The 23,380-nt window shown below is 31.0% G+C and overlaps 1 protein-coding gene across 1 annotated transcript in view; it reads left to right on the forward strand.

Annotated features, from left to right (window-relative positions):
- The window catches only part of LOC143223953 (uncharacterized), a 67,523-nt gene extending 44,867 nt beyond the window's left edge, over positions 1–22,656 (forward strand). Inside the window, exons 7-10 of the mRNA XM_076452425.1 lie at positions 4,203–4,259; positions 4,765–4,859; positions 13,076–13,265; positions 20,428–22,656. Coding sequence (XP_076308540.1) covers positions 4,203–4,259; positions 4,765–4,859; positions 13,076–13,265; positions 20,428–21,482 — 1,397 coding nt within the window. The 3' untranslated portion in view covers positions 21,483–22,656. The remainder of the gene's footprint in view (positions 1–4,202; positions 4,260–4,764; positions 4,860–13,075; positions 13,266–20,427) is intronic.
- Positions 22,657–23,380: the final 724 nt, after the last annotated feature.

Consider the following 23,380-nt stretch of genomic DNA (forward strand, 5'->3'; position numbering starts at 1 on the left):
AACACTGGTAGCAGTTTTTTTTTGAGTCGGAATCATTAATATTAAATAATAATAGAGGGATTTAATAACAATGAAGTAATAACTTTAGGAAAACTGTATTAAATGCATCATTACTTGTCAGAAAATAATGTACAATTAAATATTAATGAGTCATAATTTTAAAACTTGCAACATATTCTTTCCAGATTGGTTTGTTTGACACTATAAGAACCCTTCCATTTGAACAAAAAGAAAAGGTTGTAGTGTTTTGCTGTATTTCATTTGTAACTGGTATGTTCAGATACATGTTGCTGCATGTTATGTTTGGCATCTCTAATGAAAACTTGTCAGTTAAATATAAATTGATATAGTATTCTCCCTCTTCTCACAGGATTAGCTTTTCTCATTTTTTGCTTTTCTCTGTTTTTTTTTGTTTTTTTTTTTTTAACACATGCCACAAGCCTTCACCACCCAGCTGTTGGAATCCAAAGCTTCAACACATCTCTTGTACAAATCGTTATGTGTCGCCCATCTGCCAGTAGAAGAGTACTCTATCATGTAACTCTTTCTATGCACCACTTTTGAACTGTCATTCTCGTTTGACAGTGCTTGAGCACAGATGCTTGTTTTTAGAACACTGATTACCCTAGAAGTGGTTTAACTTATTTGAACTTCATTTAATTTAATTTCACTTTTCTTTGAGAGCCTTCGATTTACCCATGTTTGCTGTACATTTTTGCTAGTTTAGTATCTAACCTGAATTCCAAAGTCCTTGTTACCATTTCAGGTGCATATCACTCCATTACTGCACTTTCAGCAACAAGTGCATGTTATGCTCCATTCTATAGTGGTGGCTTATACCAATCACCAGGGCAGCACCTGGTTGAGATCTTCAAGTTTTGCATATTGGATCTCATCTATCAGGTCCACATTGAACACATTTGTTTGATTGTATGTCATATTTTGGGCATATTTAATATGATGGTGCACCATCTTTCCTGACTAGATTGAGATTATAAAATTGAGTGGTGTCTACATCCTGTTGTTTTTTGGTGGCACTGTTGTTGTTTGGGTACTCCCCATATTGATGCATCTGCTATCATCCTCAATCACATGTTGCTTCAGTTTTAGTTCCCAGTTCCCCATCCTATGGTTTTGGCAATAGATACCTTCAGCAGAGGTTGGTCCTATCTGTTTCTTTCTGTTTCTCTTCCTATTTAGTTACTTCATTGGGTTCCCTCAATTGCTTTGGCTTCTGGTGATCCATCTTCCCTTACTACCAGATGTGGTAGATTGGCCTCATATACTAGTTTTATATCTAACATTTCCTGTCCACCATTTTCACATCTGGCATTTGTCTGGTCCCTGGTGAAGAGTTATGAATTCTCTCTCAGAGTAGCTTCTCACTTAACCTGCTTCATTCATCTTTGTTCTTTGGCTGTCTACTGAAGGAAATGGAATGTTTTTCACTCCTGGGCTTTGGTTTGGGGTTTTTGGGTTTTTCATCCCATAGTTACATACATCTTCAGGTTTCTCACATGGTTCTTTGAGAAGGATTCTTTGGTTTCCTAAATTTTTGGGGTTTCAGATGGAATTATTACGTTTATTCCATTCTTTCTGTTTCTGCAAGATCTTTGCTTCCCCTGTCCTTTCTATGCTAGTCTATTCCTTTTGGCTCCATGGATTCTTATACCTTTTTCGTGGCTCTGTATGTTCATTTTTGAAATGGGGTGTCTCACAAAACTACTTGAGTGTAAATTTCTCATAATTGCATCATAATATGTTCATTCTGGACTTCAATGTGGCATGGGTAAAGCAGAAGGGGATTTTGATGTGGTCTGCTTTTAAAATTAGGGTTTTGTGATCATCCATCACACTGCTTTGGATGTTACTGTTCCTCTGGACTTTTCAATGCATATTTTCTTCCCTTTCTTCCATGTCTTTACCATCTTGCCATTTCTAAGTCACTGGTGTGGTTGACCATGGAGGCAACCTGCTGTATGGGTTCTACACACTAAACCATTTAGTTTAAAGTAGAGTGGTGGTGTACTGCTAGTGTAGAGAGAGTTACAAGGTCCTTTGGATGGATGATTTTCCCAGACATTAGACATCCAGATACAAGTCACCTTCACATGGATGTTGGTACCCAGTGAGTGAGGTTTTGGAGATTAAGTGAATCAATCACATAAATCCTCACATGGATTTTGGGTTGTCCATCTTTCCCTCTTGATGGGTCTTCTGTATTGTGGATTGCAGAAGATCTTCATGGCATATTCCTGCTTCTGTCTTGGTTTTTTTTTTTTGTTCTTATTGTTACAAGGTTGTTAGTGACCTGGTTTATTTTGGGCTTATTTCATGGACATAGGGATGAAATGCATTTGATGGACTTTCTTTGAATTCTGGATGACAAATCCCCAGATCCCTGGCATTAGGCTACCCTGTATTTTAGTGGAGTCTTCTGATAGGTTCCTGTTGCACTCTGAGACTTGAGGTGAAGATATTATGATCCTTATCCAACCTTCACAAGAATGTTAATACCCATTGAGTGAGGTTTTGAATATGGCTGACTTATTGTTTGTGGTCTGTCATGCCCTAGCCACTCTACACCATCTATTACCCATTTTTCATTGTGGGATTGAGTGATTCTGCATTTCTTCTGTTTCTTTCTCACACCATCATTTCCTTTGTGGATATCCTCCCTAAGTGTTCTACCAGGTCTGGTCGTCCTGACCATTTCCCATTTTCTAGTGAAGAGATACCTGGATCAGTTGTAGTGCTGTGCCCCTTTTCAGATCAACTGATCTGCTCCTCTTGATTAGGGGGTGTCCTTCAGATGCTTCTGGGGGATATGCCTGTGCTTCCCTCTCCAGCCCCTTTTCCATTTCAGTGTGGGATTCAAGGTAATCTTGCAAATGGAGAGAGAGTACCATATTTGAAGTTATAATTTTTCTAAATGAAAATGTATTTCTGATAAATGCTTTCCTCTTTTCACACTTCCAACACTTTTACAGTGTTTGCATCTTCTGCCAAAGTTCAGAATGATAGTTTGATAGTGATGCACAAAGGGAGTCACATGCATCACATGATGAGAGTGCTTTCCTATTGGTGAAGAGGTGATTCATGATGACTTGCATAAGAGATATTTACACCTATTTTTATGTTGTGCTGAAACTATTTTGGGCAGTTAAAATAAGACAGAGTAGTAATTGAACTGTAAGTTAGTCTTTTTCACTTATCGTTTTTTATATTATAACTTTTTCAAAGTATCTTTTTCAGTTTTTACACCTTTTAAAATTAATGAATTATATTGTAAAAATTCTTTATCTTAGCTGCAGTGGCTTGTAATTTTTTTATATTTTTTGTTGGTTTACCAAACCACGTTTTATCAAGATCTTGAAAATAAGATTCTTCTTACTTTATCCATAAAACATCATAATAGTATTGATTGTATGATTAGAGATTAAACTCTTCTTGGGTCTGTTTTTAACTAACTCCCAGATTTTTCTCAAGAAAATTATTTATATATTCTCAAATTTAATACAGGGAGTTTTGTTGAATGTCAGAAAAAAATAATTTGAAAATTTTCTTTTAAACCACATTAATGGTAAACAGATTTTATAATCTATTATTGCATAATAGTTTTTAATTCATATATAAAAACTGAAATTATTAATAAATGTAACTTAAGTTAGTAGTATTAGAAGGTTAAATAATAAATGTATGTTGGTACTATTAATTACCACAAGTACATGTGCAATAAAGTCAAAAATTCTCAGCCACAACTACATTGTAGTTTTGTTTGCAGAAACTGTCAAAATGAATCATTACAATGAAAATTAAGCTATTTTATGAATTCATCACAATATTTTCTATTATGTTTCACTGTTTTTTGTCCAATACGTTTTATGTTTATTTCCGTTACGTGTGTTGTATGTATGTATATAAAGTTATTTGAAGTTGTCTTTACTTATTACCATTTGAAAACTTTACTTTACTGTGAATATATAACAATATGAGAAGAATTAAAATTTGCATATTTTTGTGAAAAATGCTATGTTATTGAAATTAAAGGTTTATACATGGAGAAAACTAAATTGTTTCTTTATATTAAAATATCTACAGCTACAGATGAGCAACTGTATTTCTAGTAGGGTGGAATGTTGATTTAATTATTGAAATATTGAAGACAAAAGCTGGATATTTCTCTGGTGAAGACTGAAATAATTCATTGGAAGTCGTATTGCTGAAAACTGAAAAAAATGAAAAAATGTCAAACTGCAGTAAGTTTATGTATTTGTAGAAGTTAACTACTGTTTTCTCACTAGTGAATATTTTGTCTTTTTGTACATACTGAGACATCATATTAACCATTTAATTCTTTAGAATCAGTCACTAGTGAGTCTCAAAGGTTCCACTAGAGTAATCTGAAATGCTCTGCAGGTGTACTGTAAGAGGAATTAATTTCAATATATTAGTTTCTGTTTTATAGATTAAAAATTCTTTTAACGTAAAAGACACTGAAACTAGTAATACTAAAGTAATTATGGATATTTATTTACCAGAAAGTATACTGAAAGAGAAATATATTTAGGTTATTTGTAATCAGTTTTCAATCTCCATATTATAATTAAATGCAGGCATAGTGCTATGTTTAAGGAGAGAATTGTATAGGCTGATGCAAAGAAAATGTGTCATATCATAGTGAGAATTTTTATTATGTATATAGTTGTAAGTGATAATCATATTTGATTTTCAGACAGAATACTTCTAAATTTATATATCTAGCACCAGAAGAAGCACCTTTACAATACATCAGTGAACTTAAGGTAGTAAAAAACTGTCAAGAAGAGAATTGTGATGATGTACCAAAGAAAAGTGAGGTAATTGTAGATTTAGGTCTTTTATTACAGCTTTCTTTTGAGGCAGAATGGTGAGAGAGAACATTTAGACCATATTATATTTGTAATGATAGTCTTCTTCAACTTTATTTACCTCATGTGTAATCACTAATGAAAGTTTTTATAACCACAGTATGAAGGATGTAATTTTAAGTTGTAGAATTTTGTCTGTAGCAGTTAAATATGCAGAAATAATGTAATGTTGTAAGCTATATTTTTAATGCTCCATGTTTTAATTAACATATTAGTTAGAGAGCACATGAGATTAAGATGTAGTAAATTTGACTGAGGTATATTAGTTATAAATACAACTAAGCATTTTATGGAATGTCAGTCAGTCAGTGAAATACTCATTTGTATGAGAAGATAGTAAGTGATCATAGTTGTATGTTAATATACTTTGTTGGTTAGCAGAGAAATTCTGTTGAAAGTGAAAATGTTGTTTGTGAATTTAAGTTTACAGCTTTTTACAAATGAAAGTATTCTGTAGCAATGCTAAGGATAGAAATGAACTATTTTTTTATGAATATGTGAAGTGGACTTTGTTTTATTTTCTCCAAGTAATCTAAAAGAACTTGCTCAACAAAAGAATGTGTTACAACAACTTATGTGAAGATGGGTTAGTTTAAGAGAACAAATCAAAATCCATGAAACATTAAGTAAACTTCAGCTTTCCAGGTGATTTTCCAAGGGTGTTCAGGACATTAATTGGAGTTTATGAAGCAGTTTAAACTCAAAAAGAGAGGTGAACAAAAAAGAAAGAGACAAAATAAGGGGAATGAGAGAGAAAATTAAATGAAAACCAAGATGAAAGAGAAGGAGTGTTTAATAGAAGAATTGAAGAATGGGATGTTATTTAAAGAAGAATTAAATCTAATTGAAGACAAGATCATTGAAACTATTGGAGATGTACAGACAGTTTACAATAGCAAGATTGAAGAAATACAAAAGGACATCAATGAAGTCAAAAGCAAGGTACAGAAATGCACCTGAAAAGTATGAAAAGATTATAACAGCAAGACCAGTCAAGTAGAAAAGTACTTGCATTCACCAATTCATTTTTCAAACCATACCTCTTTTTTTATTTTTCATTGGCTCAAGAGTGCCAACCTACAATACTCTCTACTACAAATTATAGAATGGAAGAGCCTATCTGGTATACACTTATTACCACTACTGCTTTATTGCCTGTGACTGAAAAACATTCCTGGAGTATTTCAAGTGTGATATTACCAAATGAAGTTTCAGAATTTAGCTGTTCATTTCAACTGTTAGCCAATTCACAAAACAGTAATAGAAAGATACTATGAGAGGCATACCAGGCTGGATTCTACATCATTTCCAGAGTGAATGAGTGGAATATTGTACAGTAACCTTTCATAGTCTGCTCCTTTAAAAACATCAGATGTGACAAGACTAAGTAACCTTCTATTTCAAGGTCATGACAAATATCTATTGGGTTTAGAGTGACACATCATGAGGAATTGTTCAGATGAGCTTATGAAAGATTGTAATAGCTTTCTCAATTATCTTATTCAACTGCTTTATGTGAAATGATAGTTTTGTTGGCACATGATCAGTTTATAGATGCTATAACAGAGAAGGATATAAGAATTAGGCTAAAGCAAAGCAAATGTACATCTTTAAAGAATCTTTTCAGTTGGCAATGAAATTTGAGTCTATTAAACTACTAGAAACAACATCTTAAAATTATGGGGGTTTTCATATCCTATAGTCCTGAATCATTAATGATAGTCTAGATGAAGTGAAAGATTTAATCAGACAGCTAGTTACACAGAATGTAGAAAATATGCCACAATAAGATAAGTGTTTCAAGTGTAGCTCCAAAGGACATATTGTAAGGAAATACAGAGTATAACTTGCATATAATAAGAACTCCAAGGAGGATACTATAAAATGAGAATTGTTATAACTGATAAATATAGCCATTTATAACCAAGACTGTAAGGAATCAGTAGCTATTAATACACTAAGGAGACAATACCTGAAGATGAATCTTTTGAGATCTACCAGACATAAGATATTAGGAATTGAATTGTGAGGGCAAAGTTCAGCTAGAACACTCCATCTGCTCAAAATGATAAGAAGTTTGCTATATGAGGAAAACTATTCATGAGCCCATGGTTTTATTGATGGAAAACTGTGCAGTATGTTGATTGATAGTTGTTCTACATTTATGGTAGTTCAACTGATTTGTTAATAAACAGTGGAGAACAGTGAAGATTGAAGATATTTGAAGTATTTCCTTTTGAAATCTAAGAAAGTGAAACTCAGATAATATTAAAATTTAAATTATAAACTTGAGTTTTGATATCAAGTTTATTAACACTAACTGAAACTAAACATTTAATTAAATTTTGAATGTAATACTATAAGGTTGTTGACATGACAAGGGTTGCTCTCATATTTAAATGGTTAAACTTGCTTAAGTTTTACTGTATCCACCAAATCTTAAGGAAACCCATCCCAAAGTCCAACTACTCTATTAAAAAATAAATCTCTTTTAGCTAAAGATGACTCCTACTTGGATAAAATATATGTTGTCGTCTGGTATTAATATTCTCCTTTATGTATAAAAATTGGTGATGCATGAACACTTTTTCAAGAGATTTTAGAGATCTTAACCTGTCCTCATATGACACTCTTTTAATCCCAGGTATCATTCTAAATATCCTTCTCTAAACCTTTTTTCAACAATTCAGTGTCTTTCATAAGCTAAGAAGCCAAATATTGGGCATCTAAATATTACCTACAAACTAGACTAAACAGGAGGAGTCACCTAGATCTGACATGTTACTCTAGGAATGATAGTAACAATGTACAACTAGACTAAACAGCAAGAGTCACCTAGATCTTACATGTTACCAGAAGAATGGTAGTGACAATGTACAACTAGACTAAACTGTGGGATTCACCTAGATTTATTACCTAAACAGTGACAAAAGAAAAAAAAAATATAACCTCTATAGATTTGTACTCAATGTTTTTATGTATATACCCTAAATCCTGCCACTAGCAACAGCAAATTTATTGGCTTAAGAAACTGATCGACCTGAATACAAAGATTCTCTTCCTCTGAAAAACTAAATTCATTCTTATCAAAATTGCAATTCAGGTTACGATAATCCACAAACATTATACTGCATTTATTATAATTATAAGATACCTGCTATGTTAGAGCAACATCATATTGACAGTGAGCAACACCTTAATATATCATCAGCAAATATGAGTAATTTGTGGCCTATTGCTTCTTCTGTGTTTCATATCAGTTTAGTGACTTTTATCTGATTGCTTTTTTATTGTAGTTACTGAATGGAAGTTTTTCTTTCTTGATTTGTTTATCCTCTAGACCATATTAGGAAAGTTTATTTTGTGACTTACTTTTAGTGAGTTTATTGATTGAAACTCCTTTACTAACATGATAATTGTCCTTTTATTGTAATAGGGTGATCTTTATTTGGGTTGGTAATATTATATTCCACATTTTAATCCATTTTGATGTGGTTTAATGCTTTTATAGGTGTTGATGATATGATGATAAACATTTTAATATTTTTATAATTTTATTGTTCCAGTTCACATCTTTACTTGCATGGTATTTGTCTCAAGATGTTGTTCATTTTCTTTCTAAGTATTGTCTTTATGGTTCTCATTGCTCCTCACATAATGTCATGACATTACTTACTTTGTATTTGACTCAAGATGTTGCTCATTTTCTTTCTAAGTATTGTCTTTATGGTTCTCATTGCTCCTCACATAATGTCGTGACATTACTTACTTTGTATTTGACTCAAGATGCTGTTCATTTTCTTTCTAAGTATTGTCTTTATGGTTCTCATTGCTCCTCACATAATGTCGTGACATTACTTACTTGGTATTTGACTCAAGATGCTGTTCATTTTCTTTCCAAGTATTGCCGTTATGGTTCTTATTGCTCCTCACATAATGTCATGACATTCAGTTAGTGTTTTTTATTCTCTTTGTCTTTCTCTTTTTTTTTTTTTTCCTTTTCTTTTACTATGGTCCTTCAAGCTTTCTTTCTAATGCTTTGACTTGAATACTGTTTTAGTAGTGTTTGTATGTGTGCTCTAACAAAGTAAAAGTTGTACTGAGTATTCCTGTTGCCTTGTTGAGTATATCTTGCTTCTCTTCTTTGTAACATGTTTGTTTATAAAGAGTGTTGCTGAGATTTTCAGTGTATTTATCTCCAGTAATTCTGTATAGGTGTCTTGCCACATCTGACATATACATTAATGTTATCTTTTTTTTTTATATGGTGGCTTAATTTGTTTTTTATGTTTATTTCAATATCATGGTTTGTTAACTTTGTTGATGATACATCAGAAGCTCTTATGAATGTATTTACAAGTGATGTACCTAATTCACAGACATATTAGGGATTTTAGAGCTCACAATTAACATCTACACTTTTAAATGTGAATTGAAGAGCTTAGTTCGTACATGTTGAATATCTATCTATTTTTTTCTAATCAGATCATTTAGTTATGATGGAAATTGCAATAAACTGTCCATACTGAACTGCCTTCGTTCAAGTTAGATCCATACATTGTATTTGAGGTTAAAACTTTTTAGATGCATTTTCAGTGGATACCTATATTCTAGGTTAGGTTTTCAAAGTACAGTTCACTACAATGTAGGAATTATAGCTAAATTTTACAATAGGACAAAAATATTTGAAATTAAAGCTTACAAGTACATCTCGCATAAATACAACTGTATTAAGGTGACTAATCACATGATGTTGAACAGAGCATACATAAATAAAGCTTGGCAATAAAGCATGTTTAGGTGCATTATTTTTGTACAAAGGAACAGTAAAGCTAACAGAACTTGTCACTTATTAGGAGAATAAGATTATAATGATTATAAAATTATTCATTATTTTGTACACAATATTTTAGTGCAAAATGGACCAACAGTTAATTATTTTGAATCAGTAAAACACCATTTCTGCAGATATTCATTCTTATCACATGTTCCTCATTGCACATCAGGCAAAAATGTTATTACAATAAGACTCTCATACCATTATGTAGGTAATGTTTTCCATGCATTCCAGCAAATAAAAATTAAGCTAGTTTCAATTTTAAAAAAAATTTCACATCTATTTTTTTTAGGTGGAAGTTCTTGTTTCCAATTTGTATTTGGCTCAATAGACTTGCAATTAAATTACACTAGGGAAATATTAATTGTAGCTGATTCATGCTCATCATGTTAAATACACTTGATAATAACATGTAATCTTTTCTTTCTATAATTATTGTTTATTAACATTATACATTATAAATGTCAGTTGTGTATTTTTAATACACTGACAAAAAATTTAAAATCTTTAAAATGGTAATACTCAAATCAGTTAAACGAAATTAGTGAGATTTTAATTTTAGAATCTTCATTTTTCTGTTTCATAGTAATATGTAGTCATTAAATATCTAAGTTCTCAAGTTTTAATGGAAGAAACTACTTCAGTCAGTTGTGTAATTATATATAATTTTAATATGTTACTATTGTCTGCAAGAACAAATAAACCCTAATTCTCCAAATAGATCTGTTAATGTTTGCATGTTAATCTATTTTTTCTGAACAAGGAAGCTCATTATTTGACAATATTTAACTATAAAGTGTCCCAGCGGGCCAGATGGTGAAAGTGCTAGACTTGCAACCTGAGTGTTTTGGGTTCGAATCCCCCTCACATCAGCCATGGGGCATTATAATGTGATGGTCAATTCCACTATTTCCTAGTAAAAGAGTAGCACAAGAATTGGCAGTGGGGAGTGTTGACTAGCAGCCTTCTCTCTAGTCTTACTATGCTAAATTAGAGACGGCTAGTGCAGGTAGCGTTTGTGTAGCTCTGCATGAAATTCAAAAACAAACAAACATTTAACAGTAACATCAAGTAAGAAACATATTGCCAAGCAGAATGAGCTAAGTATTACATCTGTATTTTTCAGTTTGTATTAAGCAGTTGGATGGTAATGTTAGAGATTGATACTTTGAGAAAATGCCACTCAAAAAAGGATACTGTTATAGTTCCATCAATAAACTGTAAAAAATCATCACTACAAAAATGTTTCAAATTCTGTCTTTGGATAAAATGAAAAAATTTTGTATGAATAGTGGGAAGCAACATAAAATAAATTATCTAATAAAGTAATAGAATAAAAACACAATTATATTTTATTTATCTTATACATTTACTGCAGTTGTCAACCTTTTACCTAATATAATTTCAAATTAGTTCTGATCAGGGATACAATTTGCAGATGACTTCATTACATAACTTATGTGAATAAAGGGGAAAATATTGCTAATCAGTGAATGCTGTTTATGCTCTCAATGTTTTTTGGAATAAAAATTGTGAAACTTTTAGGGTTGGGACATTTATATTTTTCCATGATCAGTTGAGGTACTAGAAACATTTTTTGTAGGGTTTATGAAGGTTATATTGATTCATAGCCTATTTATATATAATCAATGACAGAGTGCATTTTAATATTATTCCCTATGATATAAAGTACAATGTAGAAGACAATGTGTATGTCATGCTGTTGTTTTGTTCCCCTAATAAAATGATTGATACTTGCAAATATTAATGCTGCATTCATTTGAGGATTATTATTTATTGAAAACTAGCTGGAGTACATATATGTGAATAGGTAAAATAAAAACTTTTGTAACACAGGCTAGTAAATTGTGCTTCTGTTTCTTTCTCCTTACCATAATAAACATTAAAAGTGCAATAAAAAATACATTAAGGTATCAATACTGAAAATGAAGATGTACTGTTTTCAAGAATTTTATCAATATGAAATTAAGTGGGGGGTTTCAACTGCTAACCCCCTCATTGTCTTCCTTGTATCGTGTATCACTGTGTCAAATCATGCTGATTTGATAGTTTGTTTTTCTGAAATTACATGGGTGGTTCAACACCCAACCTACTTATGTCATCCTGTATCATTGTGTCAAGTTTGATGCTGATTGGTCAAGAAATGTGGAAATGTGCAAGGAATAGATACACACACATTGATGTATATTTGTAGAGAAAATGGGGTCTAATACCCCACACCTTGTGGCCTTTGTCATGTCATCTAAAATTGCTATGCAGGTTTGGTGGTTATGGATCAAGACATGTGGAACTGTATAAGAAACAGATGTGAAATGATACATTTAGAGCTTTGTATTTTTTTATCTTAGACATAATTTGGTTAGTGCATTTACATTTATAATTTATCACATAGTTAAAAGGCTATCTATCTGGTCAGCTAATCAAAATTAGTGACACTGGCAGATAATAACTTTGCCATAACTGAAAAACAAAGAAACAAATATAGTTTTCCTGTGGCTGCAAGTGCAAGTATGTTTGGCAATGGGAATTGAAATCAGGACTTTTGTCTCTCATCATAGTGATAAGTCTGCAGGCTTATGATACTAAGCTCCAAAGTTTGATACTCATGGTGGGCAGGGCATAACTAGCCCATCATGTATTTTTGTGCTTAACTACAACCAAACCAAACCTAAGGCTCTCAAATTACAAAGGAACCTTTTCCCCCTAATCATTGGATCATGCTTCCCCAAAGGTGAGTAATGATGACAAATAATAGTTAGTTGGATTGTTGGAGTAATCCATGGAAACCTTACTTGAGTATTTTCATGAGTCATGACAAAAATAGGGTAAGTTGAAGAAACTTAAATTAACCAAAAATAATGATGAGAAATTATGATAGCATTACTTTAGTCATTTTGAGGGTTGAAATAAACACACACATTTAGTAAGATGATTATGTTTTTGACATAATCACAATTTTGATTATTTTATGTGGTACAAACTACTTATATCATTTGATCATGTTAATTGCCCAGGTGTAATTACTAATAAAAAATTATTATTCCCACAGATTACATTAAGACACACAATTTATATTGCACCAGCTGGTGATATAACAAATGTTTTTCATTCAAAGTAATTTTGTAGTGAAGATATTGTTTTGATGGTAGGAAAATTTAAAAGTTTTAATTCACTGTAGAAGTGTCAGTTGCAACATATGATATTTCATAGTTTACTGAGAAGGTTCAATTATTCATATACTATATTAATAGCTCTAAATCTTTAATGATGTCATACATTTGTTGTTATTTTTTAAAATATATTTCAGAATGAATTTATGGAAGTAAAAAGTGAGCCCTATTGTGACTTAACAGTGGATTGTGTTATTTCCAAGTTCAGTGAGAGTGATAATGAAGTTCTACATTGTTCAAAACATGATGTTATGAGTGTGAAAAAAGAAGATAAAGAACCAAAAGAAGAGTTACAACAACTTGATGTTGGGTTAGAAGTTTTATCATGTGAGTGTGAACATCTCAAGAACTGTATTCTTTAACTGTAAGGTGTTAGGCATTGTTAATCGTATAATTTTTATAAGATAAACTTGATAATATAAAATTGATTTTAGGGTGTGGCTATATTCATGTTAGATTTTATTGTAATATTTTTGATATTATACAAGTTCCAATGGGAGGAATGGGGTACTGTTCTAATGTGTCAGTGAAGTCTAGTGGTGTGTTGTTGCTTTGGTTGTTGAAAAACAAGGAAATCTGAAAATACATTAGTACAGTTGTTTAGTAGCATTACGTTCTGAGTATGCATGTGAAACCTTGCATTTCCTTTTTATCTTATGATCACACTGGCTTACATTCCTGTATTTGTCATAGCTGATTGATATTTTTCATGTTGCTTTCTCACCTAGTGGTTTCATCTCATACAAAGAAAAAAAAAATCAGTATACTGGCCAAAATTAACCACCTTTTTATTTATTATGTTTGTAATGGATATCTTATAACTGGTAGGTGTTTATTTACAATATTTTTTTTAAAATAATTAATTAATTTATGCCTTGTAGTCACACTTAATTATATTTGTTTTAATCATGGTTAGTGAAATATTTACAGTGTATTAAAGATGTACAAAAATCAATGGAATATCACATTGAGAGTAACATTAACAAAAAATAAATCCACAGGCATAAATTAGGCCATTGCTTTGTTTATTGGTTTTACAATCAATAGCTGATCATTGGTAGTGTTATGTTCAGTACTTTTTGAAAATAATTATTAATCCATAAAAATACACAGAATGAGGTGATTTTTATTGTTCCAGGAACTTAATACAACACGTAATGCTAAAAGAATTAAAAATGCATCTTTTTTTTAAAAAAAGAACTTTTATCATAACTGACATATCAGAACCATCAATGTGTGTTTGTGTGTGTGTAAACTTTTTCCTTCAATGTCAGAAGTGCCTCTACATAAAAAGAATAACTTTTGAGTTGCTCTTGCTTTTTTACACTTTTCAGATCTGTATTTTTTTGTCTTTTTATTGTTGCTTTTGGCACTGGTTCCTGGTTGGCTTTCAGACATTTCTGAAGCTTTTTTTTTTAATATATACAAATTGTTTAGAAATGTTTCTCATTTTTGTCTCTTTATTTTACAACAAGTTGAGGTGCTTGCCCTTTATCCCAGGTTATGAACTTAACAGAATGTGTGGGCCACAGTTCAGTGTATATACTTAAAACAGTGTATACCATGTGATGATCAGGGTCAATTTGTACAAATAGGTAGTAGCCAATGTAGTGGTAGTAGATATGTTTTCTGTTACTAACTTTCAATACCCACTCATTAATGTCTTTCATACTGTTTCACATTATTAATCAGTTTACAATCATTAGTCACAGAAGTGTCTTATGAGGTGAAGTTATAAGGTCATGGGTCAAAGTAGGAAGTGAGTATAACACAAGAAACGACTCTTCCTATGGTGGTTGTGGCTGTATCAACTTCATCTGAATTTATGTATTATTGCAATAGTGGCAAATATTTTTTCATTCTATCCTTCCATATAGAGTGCTAGCACACACACTGAGATATACAAGACATTTGTGTGCCCTCCCCTCACACTACATATGTTGTGCTACAGAAAGTGTGTGTTTTCTTACAGCAAAGCCACATTTAACTATTTGGTGTGTCTACTGGAGGAATTGGACCCATGATTTTAGTGTTGTAAAATCAAAGACTTACTACTGTTCCACCAGGGGATAGAAAACGTAATATATTTTCTATTTGGCCTAAGAATGTGGCACTATATGTGCATGTGGTTAATGTAAACTTATGTCGAAGATCACTAATAGGTGGGTGTGTTGGTAGGAAACTCCCTATTAACATTCCTCTTGTTCTGTTCTAGTTTAGTTGAGATTGACTCAGTGATCTAGGAGTAATTAGATGAGTAACAAATAAACAGATAATTCTTGTGATATATATACACACATGAAGTTATTATAAAAGAAACATTTCCTTTACTTGTTCAAATGATATAGTAGGAAGTTGACACTCCATCCCAATGACATGCTTCTCAGGATTTCTTGCAAATAAATTTGTGAAAGCAGTGGAATATTTTATAATGTAAGAAATAAATGAAAGAAAATCATGAAGTACAACATATGAGGTTAGAGAAGCAACATTTAAAACTGCTGTCTATAGTTTTGACTTTTGGTTGGAGTGAGTTTGACCCAAATCCAAATTTAGTAGCTGTTGTCTTAAATGACCTAGACCCTAGTAGTAACAGCTGTTCAGTAAGTATGTAATATAGATCATCTATAACTTACAGATGATCTATATTAGTAAAATAGTGTTTCAAAGATATGCAAGAATGAATGGGTAATCTCTATTAGCGAAATTATACAGTTAAAGATTGTTTATGAGATTGAAATGTGTAAAGCAGTGAAAATTGTACAGTTCAGTGTGAGTATAGTTTGTGATAATACTTATAGTAATTGTTTGTTTTGTAATATGCTCTAAACTGGGTTTCTTTAAAAAGAGCAAACACAACACCTTTCATGCTATACATGGTGTTGCAAAAAGAAAAAAGTCAACTGTTATCAGTGATATATTAGTTATAGCACACAAGACTGCAAGTCAGCACATGGTGCTTTGTCAACTTGTCTTACACTTTAAGAAATGATTAAAATATGTTATGTTTAACTCTTTTGTGAAGGGTCAGGGGTCAAAGGCCATATCATTATGATTGTTGACTTGCATTCAAAATTGTATTGAAGTACTATTTTATGAATATATGTCAGTAAGTTTAGTAAAAAATTGTAGATTATAATTCAAACCTTAATATTATGTATGAGTTAACTTAATAATGTAAAAGTAAATACAAATTAATATACCTAAATATCAATTTTTGTGAGTCACATAATATGTTGAATGCAGCACTGGTACAAATTAGATTTTTGTGATATCAACATACTAAGTTTGCAGTTTCATTTGAATTTGAACTCAAATTATCAATATTGATAAGGTAGAATATGAAATAAAAACTTCATAGCCCTTTATTTTGCTGAGATATGGCTTGTGTACTGAATCAACCATGGTGGCTATGTTCACCTCTTTCCATTTTTGGAAACATTCTCCAATACATACATTTACTTCAATATATGACATGAGAATAACACTCTACAGCTTCAGAGTTTTCCCTTGTAGTCTTTTAAGCCAATTTAATTTATTAAAAGGGTGTCATGTTCTTTTGAACCATGATTTCAAGGTGGTAGGTTGTGTCTTTAGTCTGCTCCAAGTTTTATATTTTTTAGACCTTAATTCAACTCGGGTAGTAAGCTTAATAAGTTATAGTGAAATTCTGTAGTATTAATATAATAATTTATGATTTTTTTGGTTATTCAGTTGTGTACTTAAAACCTACAAGAAATGTTTGGTTTCATATCCTGCACGTGCGAAATATTAAAAGGCTTAGTAACATATGTCCAGCAGCAGCCAAGTTCAGATATCATATCTAGAAGAAATAATTGTTTGTTTTATTACTACTTTATTTATTGTTCTATATTTTAAGAAAAATAAGTTTAATAATTTATTTCTAAATAACAATATATATATTATAACCATAATTTTTAAGCCATAAACAAAACACATTAAAATTAAACAAAATACACTGCATATTTTAATAAATATCCTAGGGTACAAGCTACAATGCGGTATTATAAAGTGTATTCTAGGTTTTGAAGGTGACTGTAGGAGTAGGATCCACGTTGTGGTGGGGATACACTGCTTATCAATCTTAATCTCCAATTTGATAGTCTCATGTAAGAAAATTAGAAATTAGGAGAGAGATGTGGGTGCTCAAGCCCACAATGCCCCACATCTGTATCATCATTCACTGCCTGCAGATAGTTGTGGGAAGGTGACTGCTCTCTCAAGTTAAAATAAGAATAAGAAAATAATATGCAGCATATTTTGTTTAATTTGAAGGTGTTTTGTTTGTGGCTTAAATATTTATGGTTATCATATAATTTATCAGAGGTTAGGATTTGCTGTTTTTGATACAGTCCTTCCTCAGGATTTTGTTTACTTGTTTAACTTCATTTAAATGTAATTATTTAATTTCAGTAAAATAAATAAATAAATATATATATTTATCTTAATCAAGACAGGGTCACTTTGTGAAGACTGTAAGTCAGTTTTATGTTACTGGCTATGTTAATATAAGTGCACATGCACCACATCAATGCAAGTTATATAATGTTAGCCAGGCATGACTGGAAGGACAAAGAAATAAAAAAAATAATAAATGTATAATGTTATGAGATTTAAGCTACATAGACTAAACATTTGTTTTTTTTGTTGTAATTTGTAGTCAGTTTGGTACAAGAAAAGCTTAATTTATATTTATTTTTTATGAAGGTTATGAGATTGGTCAAATTAACAAATCCCACATAATTAGGGTAAACAAAATAACAGATAAAATAAAAAGTTTTACTGAAATAAAACATTAGAAATGTATTTAGGAGGTTTAAGAGATTGCACAAATAATATCTGAAATTTTTGGGGTGAAGAATAGTTTTTAATCATTACATGAAATCACTTTGCATTCAGACTAGCAATGAAACAGACTTGATATTCTTGCAAGCAACTCTTTACTAAGAATATTTCTTTAAAAAATCTGATCTTTTGTGTACAAAAATTTGTAATCTTTATTAAAAGCATACCAAATTTTGTGAAGATACACATACCACATCAATAGTATAAATACTTAACCTGTGCAAGTGTGTATACAAATTCATGTATATTATACCGAGCTTATTGCAAAAGGGTTTATGGTGGAGATACATTTTTTATTTGTTGTGTCACATTCTTAAACTTCTTGTCAGCCATGAAACATTTAAAACTAAAGTTGTGTGTCAACTTACAACCAAATTATAAAGCAGATTTATTCCAACTCCCACTTTAGGGCAGAGAATAATTTGTTTTGTTCATTACTTGGCACACTGATGATTTTGTGAATTTTATTTTGTGTGAATGTAAGTAGTTCAATTAAATGTTTTGTACAATTGAGTGAGAAAAGTTTTAAATATTAATTAAAATTACTTAATAACATGATAAATGATAAACAGAACATATATTGTAAAACTGAAGTTGTTCTAGTTATAACCAGAAATATAAATATCTAATACTGTATAGGTTAGCCTAGAGGCAGATTATGAATTAGCATTTAGGATTGTGTGGGGTTAAGATTACAAAATCAATTTTATAGGGTATATAAGTGTATATGGAAAACTTTAAAAGAAAAGCATAGATAGAATTTTAACAAAAGCTGAAACATAACAGTTGTCTTCAAAATTTAATTGATAAGAAATTTTAAACTTAGGTTACTGACTGTGCTGTAATTTAACCGAATGACCATTTCCTGTGAAGATTTTCAGTACACATCTTGTTACATCATACAAAAACCTTTGTACATATATGATAGGTTGTCATAAAATCTTTCTATTAAAGAAAATATTTAAATAAAAGAGTGTGCAGTAATACCCTTGGCAAATATTCAAACTGTAGAGTTGGATTAAAAGTACAAAAAGACTGTTAAGAAAAATGCCATATTTAGCTTTGCATGCTAACTAGTGAAGTGGGCATAGCTATTCATAATAAAATCGAGGAACACCTAAGAGCTATGCACTAATATGATGGTAAAATCAATGCTATAATGCAACATTTACTTAATAACCACTTTACACCTAATTTTAATCATCCTTTAAATACAAAGAAACCTTGTTGATTTCTGAGAAAGTTTTATTTAGTCTTTAATTTTTTTCTCAGAGGATAATATCTTTAATGACACTAAAAATCTAGGAAATTTCTTTCTTTCTCTTTTTTTAAATGTGGAGTATTAAGTTCATATTTTAGTGTTCTTAATTTATATTACACCAATGAATTACTTTACAATTTTTACCTATTATCAGAACTTTAATGTTTTATTTTGTTTACTTTTACTAACCTTGAGAAGTGATTTTTTTTTATTTCTTCCATTCCATGTGTTTTAATAATTATTCAGTAAAATAATTGATGAGTTTGTACAAAACAAATGTAACTAAAACTTCACTAACAGGTTGTATTTTTACATCTATAAATCAGATGATTCGTATCTAATAAGTCTAGCTATGCTTGTTTACTTGTGTGGAGAAATTCAAGATTATTATTTCCCTTTTAGTCAGTGTATTTAAAAAATACAACAAAATATCATTAATGGAGATACATAATACACTAGATGGCAAAGAAATTTTTTTTACAAAAACTGTTTTTTAAAAAATAAAATATTTACCAAATAAGAATTACATATTTGTTTAATGTGTGTATGTGCAGAAGATTCAGTGATAAGAAGTGATCTAAAGAATCAAGAGAAAATATAATGATGATAAATAGTACAGTTGTGTTATCTGTGACATGGAATGTATTTTCTAAGAAGATGCAAGATTTTACACACCAGAGGAAGATCAATGAAGTTGTAATACACGTGTATGTGGTAAAAATTTGTAACAAATTATCTAAAAATTGAACAGAAATATTTTTATAATTTATTACATGTAACATTGGAAGTGACACCTTAAAAAACATCAAGAAGATACACACTACAGGTAAAAATGAATAGTTATGTCATATCAGAGAAAGATGAATATTAATAAAAATAGCTTAAACCATTAAAGAGACCTTAGTATGATATATGTAAAACACATTTTCACAACTTACAAAATTGAATACACTGGCAAAGAATTTTCTACAGAGAAGAACTGTTACAGTTCTGTGTCAACAATATATATAACAAAAAATGTGGAAGAAATGGTAATCTCAGGTCATTCATCTTAGAAACCCTCCTGAAAAAATTGTGTTCTTTACACATTTAAAGGTAACTATTTGTACAATTAGAACTATAAAAAAAACATGAAAGAAAAGTTGATTTAGTCATAAAGCAACTGTTTGTTTGATAATATTTGGAGATAGATAGACTTTATAGTGTATGTTTTAGTTTGAGGTTGCATGTGATGTTTGTAGTTCATTTTTAATTTTTTTAATTTATTATATTAGTGTATTACAAGAATAATTTTGAAAAACTATTAATAAAGTGTGTCATTTGTTTATTAAGTATTTGTTTGAATCCATTTTTGACTTGTAGATCCAAAGACCTGTTTGAACAGTTGGTGTGAAAAGTCATTTCCCAGGAGCCATATTTTAACAAAAAGTGTTGTTTTTACGAACACAGACTGCGTATCCCTGAAGACAAGCAGTGGTAATGTATATGAAAAAACACTTTCAAGGAAAAGTAAACAAGAAAGGAGGAAAATTCTCGATGTTGGAAATACATTTTATGGTTGTGTTGTATGTGGTAAAGAATTTGAAAATAAAAGTCAGCTTAAAATACATCAGAAAATACACATTGGAAAAATGAAACACAGTTGTTTAGTATGTGGCAATAAATTTGAACGAAATAGTGACTTGAAAAAGCATAAGAGAACACACACTGGAGAGAGACCATTCAGTTGTGTTGTGTGTGGCAAGAAATTTAGAAGTAGTAGTCATCTTAAAATACATCGGAGGAGACACACTGGAGAGAAGCCATATAATTGTGTAGTGTGTGGCAAAAAATTTGTGAATAATACTAGCCTAAAAACTCATAATAGAATACACACTGGGGAAAAACCATATAGTTGTTTAGTGTGTGGCAAAACATTTGGAAGTAACAGTAATTTAAAAAAACATGAGAGAATACATACAGGACAAAAACCACATAGTTGTATAGTGTGTGGCAAACAATTTGGGACTAATGCTCATCTTGCAAGACACCAGATGATACATACTGGAGAGAAACCGTATGGCTGTTTAGTGTGTGGTAAAATATTTGTAGATAACGGTTCCTTAAAAATACATAAGAGGATACACACTGGGGAGAAACCATACACGTGTGTAGTATGTGGCAAAGAATACAGAACAAATAATTACTTACAAATTCATTTGAGGATACACACTGGAGAGAAACCATACATCTGTGGAGTGTGTGGTAAGGAATTTGTAACTGGTACTCATCTAAAAACACATGAGAGGATACACAGTGGAGAGAAGTTGTACAATTGTGTAGTGTGTGGTAAAGAATTTGTAAATGGTACATATCTAAAATCGCATGAGAAAATACACAGTGGAGTAAAACCACACAGCTGCATAGTGTGTTTGTAAAGAATTTTTAACTGTTACTCATCTGAAAAGACATGAAAGGATACATAGTGGGGAAAACCATACAGTTGTGTAGTGCGTGTTTAAGAGCTTAAAAGTATTGTTTAGCTAAATATGTATAATAGTATTGATGGTGTAACTTGTGTGGCAAGTAACAAGAATTACAGAAGGGTTAAGATTTGGAGAACAAATTTCAAGATTCTTGTACTAGGGAGGTTGAAGATTTATTTAAATTTTTGCTTTTGAAATTAAGAAATTAAAACTTTTATTGTTTTATAACTTGATTTATTAAATAAATTTCAATTTGTTTTTATAATAAATTACTTTAATTAAAGTTCGAATGCACCTCGCATGACATGCGCACTTTGACCTACCTGTAGCAAGAAGATTAAAAAGAACATTAGACAATACACATGGGAAATAAATCCTATACTTGTGTGACAGTCACAAAACTTGACAAAAACCCCTTGGAGAATACAAGGAGAGGTAGTACAGTTATGATTAAAAGTATTCTTTTTAAAAACTACATTTGGCTATTCATTTGTATAGTGGCCATGCAATTTTTGCTTAATATTTAGAAGGCATGATGAATATTGTGGAGAAGTATTTTCAATACAATATACATAGAAATATGCCTGTTCATTTGTATAGTGTACTCATGAAATTTGTACTCAATATTTAAAAGTATGGTATATATTTTTGGAGAAGCAAAATGGTTTTATTGTTTGTTGCAAAAAATGTTGAATAAAAATGCATTTAGTTATATAGGATGTAGAAAAATATAACATTTATCAGATGTTATTCACACTGCAACATATATATAACTCAGGTCAAAAAAATGTTGATTACACTCATTTAAAAAACATCTGTAAATCCACGCACTGGCGGTAATTCATGCAACTGTTCAGTGTGTTGTGAAAAATATGCAAATATACACATATAACCACTATGTGTACTTTAGGACATACTAGTAGTAAAAACACGTTTTAGGTGCTAAGTGATGTACTCTTGAACCATCTATGTATATTTTTGGTATATTAAGTTTATTTTTTGGTGGTGGTTGTGTGGACATTATATGTGGTAATTTTGAATTAACTTTATTCCACTATTTTTGCTTAACTAGTTTTGAGATATGTAAAATTGTACTAAATTTCTAATAAAATTTGCTTTAACTAGAGTTTGTACTCAATGGGTTGATGTTGAACAGTATCATGGTGGTGTGAATATTCTTTGTAGTTCACATGTTATTTAGTTCATAACTGTGTTTGTTCCCCACTGGTACAGCAGTTAGTCTACTGATTGACAATGCTAAAATCAGGGGCTTGATTCCCCTTGGTGGGCTCAGCAGATAGCCTGATGTGGCTTTGCTATAAGAAAACACACAAACACTCATGACTGTGTTTAGACTAGCCAGTGACATAGTGTTGAATGTCATATTTTGTGAACTTTTGGTAGGATTCTACACAAACACTCATGACTGTGTTTAGACTACCCAGTGACATAGTGTTGAATGTCATATTTTGTGAACTTTTAGTAGGATTCTACACAAACACTCATGACTGTGTTTAGACTACCCAGTGACATAGTGTTGAATGGCATAATATTTTGTGAAATTTTAGTGGGATTCTTTCTAACCAGGTATAGACTTCTTTTATGTTGCTTGTGTGTACCTGTCACTTATGAATTTGCACAATACAAGATTCAAGAACAGAGTAATTTGTTAAGTGGGGTGTAAAATGGGTAGAGGAAAATTCTTTAGATGTTATGATATGAGCCAGGCTTTAAAGTTGTTGAAGAATAAAACAATACACTTTAAACCAAGATATGTTTTGTAAAAAGATATTCATTCTTAGTTTTAAAAGTTAAGATATTATCATAGTTTTGTAGGTATTCTCAGTTTA

Source organism: Tachypleus tridentatus, chromosome 8 (assembly GCF_004210375.1).
Source record: "Tachypleus tridentatus isolate NWPU-2018 chromosome 8, ASM421037v1, whole genome shotgun sequence".
Lineage (NCBI taxonomy): Eukaryota > Metazoa > Arthropoda > Merostomata > Xiphosura > Limulidae > Tachypleus > Tachypleus tridentatus.